Source organism: Oncorhynchus mykiss, chromosome 16 (assembly GCF_057628025.1).
Source record: "Oncorhynchus mykiss isolate SJ-2025 chromosome 16, ASM5762802v1, whole genome shotgun sequence".
Lineage (NCBI taxonomy): Eukaryota > Metazoa > Chordata > Actinopteri > Salmoniformes > Salmonidae > Oncorhynchus > Oncorhynchus mykiss.
The window spans coordinates 63836055-63850015 of NC_143037.1; the positions used below are offsets into that span (position 1 = coordinate 63836055).

Below are 13961 nucleotides of genomic sequence, written 5' to 3' on the forward strand. Positions count from 1 at the left end.
TTAAATGGAAGAAGTTTGGAACCACCAAGACTCTTCCTAAAGCTGGCCCCCCGGCCAAACTGAGCAATCGGTGGAGAAAGGCCTTGGTCAGAAAAGTGACCAAGAACTCAGTGGTCACTCTGACCGAGCTCTAGAGTTCCTCTGTGGAGATGGAAGAACCTTCTAGAAGGACAACCATCACTGCACCACTCCACCAATTAGGCCTTTATGGTAGAGTGGCCAGATGGAATCTACTCTTCAGTAAAAGGCACATGACTGCCCGTTTGGTGTTTGCCAAAAGACACCTTAAGACTATCAGACCATGAGAAACAAGATTCTCTGGTGTGATGAAACCAAGATTGAACTCTTTGGCCTGAATGACCAGCGTCACGTCTGGAGGAAACCTGGAACCATTCCTACGGTGAAGCATGGTGGCGGCAGCATCATCATCATGCTGTGGAATGTTTTTCAGTGGCAGGGACTGGAAGACTAGTCAGGATCGAGGCAAAGATGAACAGCGCAAAGAACAGAGAGTTCCTTGATGAAAACCTGCTGCATAGCGCCCAGGACCTCAGACTGGGACAAAGGTTCACCTTTCAACAGGACAACAAACCTAAGCACACAGCCAAGAAAACGCAGGAGTGGCTTCGGGACAAGTCTCTGAATGTCCTTGAGTGGCCCAGCCAGAGCCCGGACTTGAACCATTTACTTACCATTTACTTATGTTAATGTGATATTTCAGTTTTATTGCTTTTATAAATGAGCAAAAAATTCTAGGTATGGGTGTATTGTGTTTCTTTTTTTTCTTTTTCTTTATTTCACCTTTATTTAACCAGGTAGGCCAGTTGAGAACAGGTTTTCATTTACAACTGTGACCTGGCCAAGATAAAGCAAAGCAGTGCGACACAAACAACAACACAGAGTTACACATGGAATAAACAAACATACAGTCAATAACACAATAGAAGACAGAAACCCAGCCTAAAACTCCAAACAGCAAGCAATGTAGGTGTAGAAGCACGGTGGCTAGGAAAAACTCCCTAGAAAGGCCATAACCTAGGAAGGAACTTAGAGAGGAACCAGGCTATGAGTGGTGGCCAGTCCTCCTCTGGCTGTGCCAGGTGGAGATTATAACAGAATATACAAATATGTTGACATCCCTGATAGTTTACATTTCTCCTTTGCCAGGATAATCCATCAACCTGACATGTGTTGCATATAAAGAAACTGATTAAACAGCATGATCATTACACAGGTGCACCTTGTGCTGGGGACAATCAAAGGCCACTCTTAAATATGCATTTTTTTCACACAACATAATGCCACAGATGTCCTAATTTTGAGGGAGTGTGCAATTGGCATGCTGACTGCAGGAATCTCCACCAGCGCTGTTGCCAGAGAATTTAATGTTCATTTATCTACCATAAGCGTCTCCAACGTCGTTTTAGAGAAATTGGCAGTACTTCCAACCGGCCTCACAACCGCAGACCAGGCCCTCCACGCCCAGCTTCTTCACCTGAGGGATCGTCTGAGACCAGCCACCAGGACAGTTGATGAAATTGAGGAGTATTTCTGTATTTCTGTAATAAAGTCCTTTTGTGGGGAAAAACTAATTTTGATTGGCTGGGCCTGGCTCCCCAATGGTTGGGCCTGGCTCCCAAGTAGGTAGGCCTATGCCCTCCAAGGCCCACCCATGGCTGCGCTCTGCCCAGTCATGTGAAATACATAGATTAGGGCCTAATAAATGTATTTCAATTGACTGATTTCCTTATATGAACTCCAACTTAGTAAAATCATTGAAATTGTAGCATTGTTCGGTTCAGTGTATATATGTTCTAAATATATACAGTACCAGTCAAACGTTTGGACTTACCTACTCATTCAATGTTTTTTATTTATTGTACTATTTTCTACATAGTATAATAAATGTAAAGGCATCAGAACTATGAAATAACACATATGGAATCATGTAGTAACAAAATAAGTGTTATTTTAGATTCTTCAAAGTAACCACCCTTTGCCTTGATGACAGCTTTGCACACTCTTGGCATTCTCTCAACCAGCTTCATGAGGTAGTCACCTGGCATGCATTTCAATTAACAGGTGTGCCTTGTTCGAAGTACATTTTTGGAATTTCTTTCCTTCTTAATGCCTTTCAGCCAATCAGTTGAAGTGTCATGACAAGGTAGGGATGGTATACAGAAGATAGCCCTATTTGTACACACACCCCCCACTCACAACATGTCACCCTTAGCGCAAGGTCACTTCGCTCATGTGTCCTGTTTACGCACGATACAGGACTGCTCAGGGTTCCTTTCACGTTGTAAATAGATGATTTATCTCAATGGGACTTCCTGGTTTTAATAAGGATTCAATTAAAAACAATGTGCCTTAATTCATGTTATATTCTGTATGTTGTATCTCCCTTCTTAGTGAGAAGTTTATGGTGAGACTAAACAAAAATGGAGGGCCAAAGAACCCAGAGAAAGTGGACCGTCTGTGTGCTCTCTTCACGGTAACTCTTCGCTCTCCGCACTCACATGACGCCACTGATAAACACTCATAGGATTTTAGCTTTGGATGAACTATTCATGGATTATGTGATTCAACAGCAATGACAAATAATGTAGTTACCTAATGTGGAAACATCCATGCACTGTAAGTCGGCTACAGTGTTTTGTGTTAATGGTTGTTTTGTCCTTAGGATCTGAGCAGTAAGGACTTGAAGAGAGATCTGTACATTGTGACACATGTCATACGAACTGGTGAGCCTATGTGAAACGGAGTAACAGAAATATCACAATGTGATTTCCAGGAAAGCTATTACTCATGTGGAGCTAATGCATTGTTGTTTTTGTTGTTGTTGTTGTATCCAGGTCGTATGCTGTTGAATGACTCAAAGAAGGGTCTGCCCCACGTGCAGTACAGGAGACCGTACGGCTGTGCTGTCCTGGCCATGAGTGACGTGTTTCACACCATCACTGACCTCAAAGAGGAGAAGGACTTTGTACTCAAAGTTTACACGTGAGTCACAGTCTACATTTTAGTCATGATCTTATCCAGAGCGATTTACAATTAACCAACCTTTTTCTAAATACTAAAGCAATATTTAGCTGACACCACATACTACATGTAGCTGGAGTCCTGGTAAATATGGAGGCCATCTAAATGGATGTTAGTAGCCAGAATAACTGACTACTAACAATGTAATGTGTCATCAGCCTTTCACAAAGATATCTCCATTAAAATGACTGTGAAAAAGACTCCAGAGACAGCGCCATTGGTTGGAATTCCACTGTGTTTACTGAGGCATGATGTTCTACCAATGTTCTGTGAATGTTCCCAACCAAGGGCTTGACTGTGTTGATGCGCTTTGTTTTTGGACCAGAATGATAATGAAGTGTCCTCTGGAAAATCAATATCTGTTCAACCAGGGCCTAAGATTGTGCTCCTGGCGTGATGGGAATCTGGCTCACTCTGTTAGGCACCATGCAAGAGACACTCCTGTAACCCGCCAAGCAATGAAGGCATGAGTGAGCGACAGAGAGAGAGAGAGAGAGAGAGAGAGAGAGAGAGTGAGAAAGAGAGTGTGAGAGTGCAAGTCAGAGAGATAGACAGAGAGAGATTGTGTGTGTGCGTATGAGAAAGGAGGGAGATGACACTTAGACAAATGCACTTAGACAAAGTTAGAGGACAAAGTTTGAGGAGTAGTAGAAGGGAAAATAACACTGAGCCAAGCATTCTGAGGCAGTGACTCAACAGATAGCTATAACGCATGTGCGTCCTCCTATCCTCCTTCTCTCTTCCCCCTCTCCTCCTCCTCTCCTCCCCCTCTTCCTCAGCATTCGGCCTCCTCTGTCAGGACTCTGTCAGGGCTTTTGGATGTGGTCTAGATAGCCCGACGCTACTGTTTTCCACTGTTTTCGATGCCCTTTTATCCACATTGCAGAAGGACATCTAAAGGAGCTTGCTCTACACTAAATGAATTATAGAAATGAATTGCAGTATAACGTTAACTATTGTTATGATGATGATTATTATCAGCCCTATGCACGTCTCCTCAGAGGAAAAAGCGAGCAGCGTTTTGAGTGTAGAGCAGAGCTGCCACTGAACTGTCTCCACCTATAAGGGGTTCCCGAGTTGCGCAGCGGTTTAGGCACTGCATCTCAGTGCAAGAGGCGTTACTATAGTCCCTGGTTCGAATCCAGACTGTATCATATCCAGTTGTGATTGGGAGTACCATAGGGCAGCGCACAATTGGCCCAGCGTCGTCTGGGTTTGGCCGGGGTAGGCCATCATTGTAAATAAGAATTTGTTCTTAACTGACTTGCCTAGTTAAATAAAGGTAAAATAAAAAATACAAATAAATAAGGCCTGTGCTTTCCCCCCATTCCTCTCCCTGGGGCCCACTGGCCTACAGTAATGAAAAAGCCTGGTGGAGAGGGCGTAGAGGAGGAAAGGAGAGAAGAGAGAGCGGACTGTCAGCTCAGCTTAGAGGCCTGTGCTTTTGGGGTAATGTGCTGCTTGATAGCATGTCCCCCCACTGGTATCTTTTCGCTTCAGGGACACAACCGTCCCCATCTCCCCATCTCTCCCCCTCTAATGTATGTGTCATTAATGCTTCTCTCTATTTTCTCTCTACTTTCTATTTTTCTTCTCTGTATCTTCTCTGTATCTTCTTTCTTTCTCTGTATCTTCTCCGTATCTTCTCTCTTTCTCTGTATCTTCTCTCTATCTTCTCTGTATCTTCTCTCTTTCTCTGTATCTTCTCTCTATCTTCTCTGTATCTTCTCTCTTTCTCTGTATCTTCTCTGTATCTTCTCTCTTTCTCTGTATCTTCTCTGTATCTTCTCTGTGTCTTCTCTTTTTCTCTGTATCTTCTCTGTATCTTCTCTGTATCTTCTCTCTTTCTCTGTATCTTCTCTCTTTCTTCGCTGTCTTCTCTCTATCTTCTCTGTATCTTCTCTCTTTCTCTGTATCTTCTCTGTATCTTTTCTGTGTATTCTCTCTTTCTCTGTATCTTCTCTGTATCTTCTCTCTTTCTCTGTATCTTCTCTCTTTCTCCGCTGTCTTCTCTCTATCTTCTCTCTTTCTCTGTATCTTCTCTCTTTCTCTATCTTCTCTCTTTCTCTGTATTTTCTCTGTATCTTCTCTCTTTCTCTGTATTTTCTCTGTATCTTCTCTCTTTCTCTGTATCTTTGTATCTTCTCTCTTCTCTGTATCTTCTCTGTATCTTCTCTCTTTCTCTGTATCTTCTCTCTTTCTCTGTATTTTCTCTGTATCTTCTCTCTTTCTCTGTATCTTCTCTGTATCTTCTCTCTTTCTCTGTATCTTCTCTGTATCTTCTCTGTATCTTCTCTCTTTCTCTGTATCTTCTCTGTATCTTCTCTCTTTCTTCTCTGTCTTCTCTCTTTCTCTGTATCTTCTCTGTGTCTTCTCTCTTTCTCTGTATCTTCTCTGTCTTCTCTCTATCATCTCTCTGTCTTCCCTCTGTCTTCTCTCTATCTTTTTCTCCAGATGTAATAATGAGAACGAGTGGTTTCAGATCCACGAGAACATCATACGCAAGTCCAGCACAAAGTACTCAGCCCCTAGCACCAACTATGGTACATATGATGATCATTCATCCTCTGGGGCCAGGGTTTTGGTCCATTCCATTTCAATGGAAATCAATTCAGGAAGTAATTGGAATTCCATTTCAAGAACTTGAGAAATCCTCATTGAAGAAAAATGTTTTTCCATTTTTTTTATTGAAATGGCAATTAGTCTCCTAAATTGACTGAATTGAAATGGACTTCTAGGACATTACATGTTAAAGGATGTGATTAACCAACTGACAAAGAAGGTAAAGTATATAGAACGTTTAGTTTCAGCTTTGAGACAGACGTTACCGGCCATGTCTGTCTTAGAGGTCCTCCAAGGTTAAATCAGATATTCATTGTCATAATGGCGTATTGGTCACCATGACTATGTCAATCAGCATTAAGGATAAGGTGAAGGAAAGGGCTCTCATTTTTGACGTTTCATTGCACATGTACTGGATACATCCACAATGTGATGATGCAGAGGAAATGTGTTCTGTGGTTCCACATGTCAGTTCAAACAGACCTCCATTTTGTTTAGACTGATAGAATGTCTGTATTGCATGCATCTTCATGTTGCTCAGTATTGTCTTTTTAGTGCTTCACACTGGTATATTTCTGTAGCATAATATGAGTCACTGAATTCCGTCATCTTGTCTTGTTCCATACCCTTCTCTCTTTTTCTATTCCTAATGCCACCCCACCTTTTTTTCTCTCTCCTTTCCTCGCTGTGACTTTATCTCTCCATCCATGCTCCTGTCTGTCTCTTCCTCCCCCTCACTCTGACTAATGTCCCTTAAATACCCCTCTATTCCTCCCTCCCCTCTTTCTCTCTCTTTCATTCTCTCTCTCCTCTCTCTTTCTCTATCCCTTATCCTTCTCCCTCCCTCTCCCTTCATCTTCCTCTTTCCCATACCTCCCTCCATCCCTCCAACCCTTCACTCCCTCCCTACCTCCCTCCCTCCTTCTCTTTCTCTTTCTCTATCCCTTATCCTTCCCCTCCCTCCCTCCCTCCCTCCCTCCCTTCCCTCCCTCCCTCCCTCTCTTTCTCTATCCCTTATCCTTCTCCTCCCTCTCCCTTCTCTTCCTCTTTCCCATACCTCCCTCCGCCCTCCATCCCTCCATCCCTTCACTCCCTCCCTACCTCCCTCCCTCCTTCTCTTTCTCTTTCTCTTTCTCTTTCTCTATCCCTTATCCTTTCCCTCCCTCCCTCCCTCCCTCCCTCCCTCCCTCCCTCCCTCCCTCCCTCCCTCCCTCCTTCTCTTTCTCTTTCTCTTTCTCTATCCCTTATCCTTTCCCTCCCTCCCTCCCTCCCTCCCTCCCTCCCTCCCTCCCTCCCTCCCTCCCTCCCTCCCTCCCTCCCTCCCTCCCTCCATCCCTCCCTCCCTCCTTCTCTTTCTCTTTCTCTTTCTCTATCCCTTATCCTTTCCCTCCCTCCCTCCCTCCCTCCCTCCCTCCCTCCCTCCCTCCCTCCCTCCCTCCCTCCCTCCCTCCCTCCCTCCATCCCTCTATCCCTCCATCACTTCCCAGGCCTCATCATCTCTCTACAGCTGCTGCGGGGGGAGCTGGATCAGATCAGGAGGGAGAACCAGGCTGTGTTCAGCAGGGCTCTGGCCATCACACGCAAACTGGGCTTCCCTGATGTCATCATGCCAGGTGAGGGGTAGGGGATAGGGAGTAGTTGGTAGGGGATAGGGAGTAGAGGGTAGGGGGTAGAGGGGAGGGTGTAGGGCACAGGGGATAGGGAGTAGAGGGTAGGGGATAGGGAGTAGGGAATAGAGGGTAGGGGATAGGGAGTAGAGGGTAGGGGGTAGGGAGTAGTTGGTAGGGGATTAGGGAGTAGAGGGTAGGGTGTAGGGAGTAGAGGGAAGGATGTAGGGAGTAGAGGGTAGGGTGTAGGTTGTAGGGGGTAGGGGATAGGGAGTAGTTGGTAGGAGATAGGGAGTAGTTGGTAGGGGATAGGGAGTAGAGGGTAGGGTGTAGGGAGTAGAGGGAAGGATGTAGGGAGTAGAGGGTAGGGTGTAGGGTGTAGGGGGTAGGGGACAGGGAGTAGTTGGTAGGAGTTAGGGAGTAGTTGGTAGGGGATAGGGAGTAGAGGGTAGGATGTAGGGAGTAGAGGGAAGGATGTAGGGAGTAGAGGGTAGGGTGTAGGGAGTAAAAGGTAGGGGGTGGGAGTGAGGGTAGGGTGTATGGGAGTAGAGGGTAGGGTGTAGGGAGTATACGGTAGGGTGCAGGGGATAGGGAGTAGAGGGTTAGGAGTAGGGGGTAGGGGATAGGGAGTAGAGGGTAGGGTGTAGGGAGTAGAGGGTAGGGTGGGATAGATGGTAGGGGTAGGGGATGAGGAATGAGGGTAGGGGTAGGGGATAGGGAGTAGAGGGTAGGGGGTAGGGAGTAGAGGGTAGGGTATAGGGAGTAGAGGGTAGGGTGTAGGGAGTAAAGGGTAGGGTGTAGGGGGTAGGCGATAGGGAGTGAGTGCGTAGGAGATAGGGAGTAGTTGGGGAGGGGGTAGGAAGTGAGGGGTAGGGTGTAGGGAGTAAAGGGTAGGGTGTAGGGGGTAGGCGATAGGGAGTAGTTGATTAGGAGATAGGGAGTAGTTGGGGAGGGGATAGGGAGTAGAGGGTAGGGTGTAGGAGTGAGGGGACAGGGGTAGGGGATAGGGAGTAGAGGTTGGGTGTAGGGGCTAGGGGATAGGGAGTGGGTAGGGTGTAGGATGGGGGCAGGGTGCAGGGGGTAGGGTGTAGAGGGTAGGGTATAGAGGGTAGGGTGTAGGGAGTGTAGGGATAGGGAGTAGGGTGTATGGGATGGGCGTGAGGGACAGGTGTAGATCATGTGGTAGGGTGTAGGGGATGGGAGTAGAGGGTAGGGGGTAGGGAGTAGAGGGTAGGGGATGGGGATGAGGGTAGGGGATAGGGAGTAGAGGGTAGGGTGTAGGGGGTAGAGGGTAGGGTGTAGGGAGTAAAAGGTAGGGTGTAGGGAGTAGAGGGTAGGGCGTAGGGGATGGGGGTGAGAGGGTAGGGGATAGGGAGTAGAGGGTAGGGTGTAGGGGGTAGGGGATAGGGAGTAGAGAGTAGGGTATAGGGAGTGGGTTGGGGGTAGAGGGTGGGGGTGGATGGTAGGGTGTAGGGAGTAGAGGGTAGGGTGTAGGGAGTAAAAGGTGGGTGGGATGAGGGTGGGTAGGAATAAGGGTAGGGTGTAGGGGATGGGAGTAGAGGGTAGGGAGTAAGGGTAGGGGATGGGAGTAGAGGGTAGGGGATGGGGGTGAGAGGGTAGGATAGAGGGTAGGGAGTAGAGGGTAGGGGATAGGGAGTAGAGGGTAGGGAGTAGAGGGTAGGGATGGGGGTGAGAGGGTAGGGTGTAGGGTGTAGGGAGTAGCGGGTAGGGTGTAGGGAGTAGAGGGTAGGGGATAGGGAGTAGAGGGTAGGGTGTAGGGGGTGGGGTGTAGGGGATTAGGGAGTAGAGGGTGGGGTAGAAGATAGGGATGGGGGTGAGAGGGTAGGGTGTAGGGAGTAGGTGTGGGGTTGGGGGTGAGAGGGTAGGTAGGGAGTAGGGTGTAGGGGATGGGGGTGCAAGGGTGGGGGTAGGAGGTAGGGGATAGGAGGTAGAGGGTAGGGTGTAGGGAGTAGGGTGCTAGGGGGTAGGGGGGTGAGAGGGTGGGTGGGGTAGGGTGTAGGGATGCAGGGAGTAAGGGTAGGGTGTAGGGAGTAGCGGGTAGGGTGTAGGGAGTAGGGTGTAGGGATGGGGATCGGGTAGGGGGTGAGAGGGGTAGGGGATAGGGAGTAGAGGGTAGGGTGTAGGGAGTGGGTGTGGGGTGGGGATAGAGGGTAGGGTGGGATGACGGGTAGGGTGTAGGGAGTAGGGTGTAGGGATGAGGGAGTAGAGGGTAGGGAGTAAAGATGGGATGGGAGTAGAGGGTAGGGTGTAGGGAGTAGGGTGTAGGATGTGGGGATAGAGGGTAGGTGTGGGGTGAGGGGTAGGGTGTGTGGGGGTGGGGTGTAGGATGGGAGTAGAGGGTAGGGTGTAGGGAGTAGGGTGTAGGGAGTGGGTGTAGGATGGGGGTGAGAGGGTAGGGTGTAGGGAGTAGGGTGTAGGGAGTAGGGTGTGGGATTGGGAGTAGAGGGTAGGGTGTGGGGGATGGGGTAGGGTGTAGGGAGTAGAGGGTAGGGAATGGGAGTAGAGGGTAGGGTATAGGGAGTAGAGGGTAGGGTATAGGGAGTAGAGGGTAGGGTGTAGGGAGTAAGAGGGTAGGGAATAGGGAGTGGGTAGGGTGGGGGTGAGAGGGTAGGGTGTAGGGAGTGCAGGGTAGGGAGTAGAGGGTAGGGTCTGTGGGATGAGGGTAGGGTGAGGGAGTAGAGGGTAGGGTAGGGAGTAGAGGGTAGGGTGTAGGGAGTAGAGGGTAGGGTGTAGGGAGTAGAGGGTAGGGTATAGGGAGTAGAGGGTAGGGAGTAGAGGGTAGGGTGTAGGGAGTAGAGGGTAGGGAGTAGAGGGTAGGGTATAGGGAGTAGAGGGTAGGGTGTAGGGAGTAGAGGGTAGGGAATGGGAGTGCACGGGTGGGTAGGGAGTAAGAGGTAGGGTATAGGGAGTGAGAGGGTAGGGAGTAAGAGGTTAAGGTGTGGGGGTGAGAGGGTAGGGAGTAAGGGTAGGGTACTGGGGGTAGAGGGTAGGGTGTGGGGGTGAGAGGGTAGGGGTAGGGAGTAGAGGGTAGGGTGTAGATGAAGGGTAGGGTGTAGGGAGTAGAGGGTAGGGTAGGGAGTAGAGGGTAGGGTGGGGGTGAAAGATAGGAGTAAGGGGTAGGGTGCTAGGGAGTAGAGGGTAGGGAGTAGAGGGTAGGTAGGGAGTAGAGGGTAGGGATAGGGAGTAGATGGTAGGGGTAGGGATTTGAGTAGAGGGTAGGGGGTAGGGAGTAGAGGGTAGGGTGTAGGGAGTAAAGGGTAGGGTGAGTGAGTGAGAGGGTAGGGATGGGGGTGGTTCGTGCAGTGGATAGGGGTCGAGGGTAGGGTGTAGGGAGTAAAGGGTAGGGTGTAAGGGGTAGGCGATAGGGAGTAGTTGATAGGAGATAGGGAGTAGTTGGGAGGGGATAGGGAGTAGAGGGTAGGGTGTAGGATGTACACGGGATGGGAGTGCATGATAGGAGATAGGGAGTAGTTGGGAGGGGATGGTTGAGGTCGGGTAGGGTGTGGGGGTGAGAGGGAAGGATGTAGGGAGTAAAGAGTAGGTGTGGGGTGGAGAGAGGGTAGGGTGTAGGGGATGGGAGTAAGGGTAGGGAGTAGGGTGTAGGGGATTAGGGAGTAGAGGGTAGGGGATAGGGAGTAGAGGGTAGGGTGTAGGGAGTAGAGGGTAGGGTGTGAGAGGGTAGGGTGTAGGGAGTAGAGGGTAGGGTGTAGGGAGTAGAGGGTAGGGTGTAGGGAGTAAGGGTAGGGTGTGGGATGGGGGTGAGATGGTAGGGTGTAGGGAGTAGAGGGTAGGGTGTAGGGAGTAGAGGGTAGGGTGTAGGGAGTGAGAGGGTAGGGGATAGGGAGTAGATGGTAGGGTGTAGGGAGTAGAGGGTAGGGTGTAGGGAGTAGAGGGTAGGATAGGAGTAGAGGGTAGGGTGTAGGGAGTAGAGGGTAGGGTGTAGGGGATGGGGGTGAGAGGGTAGGGGTCAGGGTGTAGGGATTAGGGAGTAGAGGGTAGGGGATAGGGAGTAGAGGGTAGGGGATGGGGGGTGAGAGGGTAGGGTGTAGGGAGTAGCGGGTAGGGTGTAGGGAGTAGAGGGTAGGGATGGGAGTAGATGGTAGGGGTAGGGGATGGGGGTGAGAGGGTAGGGGGTGGGGTGAGAGGGTAGGGTGTATGGAGTAAAGGGTAGGGTGTAGGGAGTAGAGGGTAGGGGATAGGGAGTAGTTGGTAGTGGATGGGAGTAGAGGGTAGGGTGTAGGGAGTAAAGGGTAGGGTGCAGGGGTAGGCGATAGGGAGTAGTTGATAGGAGATAGGAGGATAGTTGGGAGGGGATGGGAGTAGAGGGTAGGGTGTAGGGGTAGGCGATAGGGAGTAGTTGATAGGAGATAGGTAGTAGTTGGGAGGGGATAGTTAGTGAGAGGGTAGGGTGTAGGGAGTAGAGGGAAGGATGTAGGGAGTAGAGGGTAGGGGGTAGGGGGTAGGGAGTAGAGGTTTAGGTGTGGGGCTAGGGGATGGGGGTGAGAGGGTAGGGTGTAGGGGGTAGAGGGTAGGGTGCAGGGGGTAGGTATGGGTAGGGTGTAGGGAGTAGAGTGTAGGAGATAGGGAGTAGGGTGTATGGGATAGGGAGTGAGGGTTAGGTGTGGGATGATTGGTAGGGTGTAGGGGATAGGAGTAGAGAGTAGTGGGTAGGGAGTAGAGGGTAGGGGATAGGGAGTGAGAAGGTAGGGTGAAGGGAGTGGGTAGGGGATGGGGGTGGAAGAGGGTAGGGAATGGGGATAGAGGGTAGGGTGTAGGGGGTAGAGGGTAGGGTGTAGGGAGTAAAAGGTAGGGTGTAGGGAGTAGAGGGTGGGTAGGGGATGGGAGTAGAGGGTAGGGGATAGGGAGTGAGAGGGTAGGGTGTAGGGGGAAAGGGGATAGGGAGTGAGTAGGTATAGGGAGTAGGAGTAGGGGGTAGAGGGTAAGGAGTAGATGGTAGGGTGTAGGGAGTAGAGGTAGGGTGTAGGGAGTAAAAGGTAGTGTGTAGGGATGTAGAGGGTAGGGTGTAGGGAGTAGAGGGTAGGGTGTAGGGGATAGGGAGTAGAGGGTAGGGAGTAGGGGTAGGGGATAGGGAGTAGAGGGTAGGGTGTAGGGAGTAGAGGGTAGGGTGTAGGGAGTAGAGGGTAGGGGTAGGGGATAGGGAGTAGAGGGTAGGGGTAGGGGATAGGGAGTAGAGGGTAGGGGATAGGGAGTAGAGGGTAGGGTGTAGGGAGTAAAGGGTAGGGTGTAGGGAGTAGAGGGTAGGGGATAGGGAGAAGTTTGTAGGGGATAGGGAGTAGAGGGTAGTGTGTAGGGAGTAAAGGGTAGGGTGTAGGGGGTTAGGCGATAGGGAGTAGTTGATAGGAGATAGGGAGTAGTTGGGAGGGGATAGTGAGTAGAGGGTAGGGTGTAGGGGGTAGGCGATTGGGAGTAGTTGATAGGAGATAGGGAGTAGTTGGGAGGGGATAGGGAGTAGAGGGAAGGATGTAGGGAGTAGAGGGTAGGGGGTAGGGGATAGGGAGTAGAGGTTAGGGTGTAGGGGCTAATGGATAGGGAGTAGAGGGTAGGGTGTAGGGGGTAGAGGGTAGGGTGTAAGGGGGTAGGGTGTAGAGAGTAGGGTGTAGGGAGTAGAGTGTAGGGGATAGGGAGTAGGGTGTATGGGATAGGGAGTAGAGGGTACGGTGTAGGGAGTAGTTGGTAGGGTGTAGGGGATAGGGAGTAGAGGGTAGGGGTAGGGAGTAGAGGGTAGGGGATAGGGAGTAGAAGGTAGGGTGTAGGGAGTAGAGGGTAGGGGATAGGGAGTAGAGGGTAGGGAATAGGGAGTAGAGGGTAGGGGTTGTAGGGGGTAGAGGGTAGGGTGTAGGGAGTAAAGGTTAGGGTGTAGGGAGTAGAGGGTAGGGTGTAGGGGATAGGGAGTAGAGGGTAGGGGATAGGGAGTAGAGGGTAGGGTGTAGGGAGTAGTTGGTAGGGTGTAGGGGATAGGGAGTAGAGGGTAGGGTGTAGGGAGTAGTTGGTAGGGTGTAGGGGATAGGAGTAGAGAGTAGGGGGTAAGGAGTAGAGGGTAGGGGATAGGGAGTAGAAGGTAGGGTGTAGGGAGTAGAGGGTAGGGGATAGGGAGTAGAGGGTAGGGAATAGGGAGTAGAGGGTAGGGTGTAGGGGTTAGAGGGTAGGGTGTAGGGAGTAAAAGGTAGGGTGTAGGGAGTAGAGGGTACGGTGTAGGGGATAGGGAGTGGAGGGTAGGGGATAGGGAGTCGAGGGTAGGGGGTAGGGGGTAGGGGATAGGGAGTAGAGAGTAGGGTATAGGGAGTAGAGAGTAGGGGGTAGAGGGTAAGGAGTAGATAGTAGGGTGTAGGGAGTAGAGGGTAGGGTGTAGGGAGTAAAAGGTAGTGTGTAGGGAGTAGAGGGTAGGGTGTAGGGAGTAGAGGGTAGGGGGTAGGGAGTAGAGTGTAGGGTGTAGGGAGTAAAGGGTAGGGTGTAGGGAGTAGAGGGTAGGGGATAGGGAGTAGAGGGTAGGGTGTAGGGAGTAAAGGGTAGGGTGTAGGGGGTTAGGCGATAGGGAGTAGTTGATAGGAGATAGGGAGTAGTTGGGAGGGGATAGGGAGTAGAGGGTAGGAGATAGGGAGTAGTTGGGAGGGGATAGGGAGTAGAGGGTAGGGTGTAGGGAGTAGAGGGAAGGATGTAGGGAGTAGAGGGTAGGGGGTAGGGGATAGGGAGTAGAGGTTAGGGTGTAGG

At 50.3% G+C, this 13961-nt stretch overlaps 1 protein-coding gene across 4 annotated transcripts in view; it reads left to right on the forward strand.

Annotated features, from left to right (window-relative positions):
• Positions 1 to 13961, forward strand: part of LOC110492492 (dedicator of cytokinesis protein 3) — a 103652-nt gene that overhangs the window by 53633 nt on the left and 36058 nt on the right. For all 4 annotated transcript variants that reach the window (XM_090203726.1, XM_090203727.1, XM_090203728.1 and 1 more), the window contains exons 10-14: positions 2413 to 2494; positions 2684 to 2744; positions 2856 to 3003; positions 5497 to 5585; positions 7092 to 7217. In XM_090203726.1, coding sequence (XP_090059852.1) covers positions 2413 to 2494; positions 2684 to 2744; positions 2856 to 3003; positions 5497 to 5585; positions 7092 to 7217 — 506 coding nt within the window. The remainder of the gene's footprint in view (positions 1 to 2412; positions 2495 to 2683; positions 2745 to 2855; positions 3004 to 5496; positions 5586 to 7091; positions 7218 to 13961) is intronic.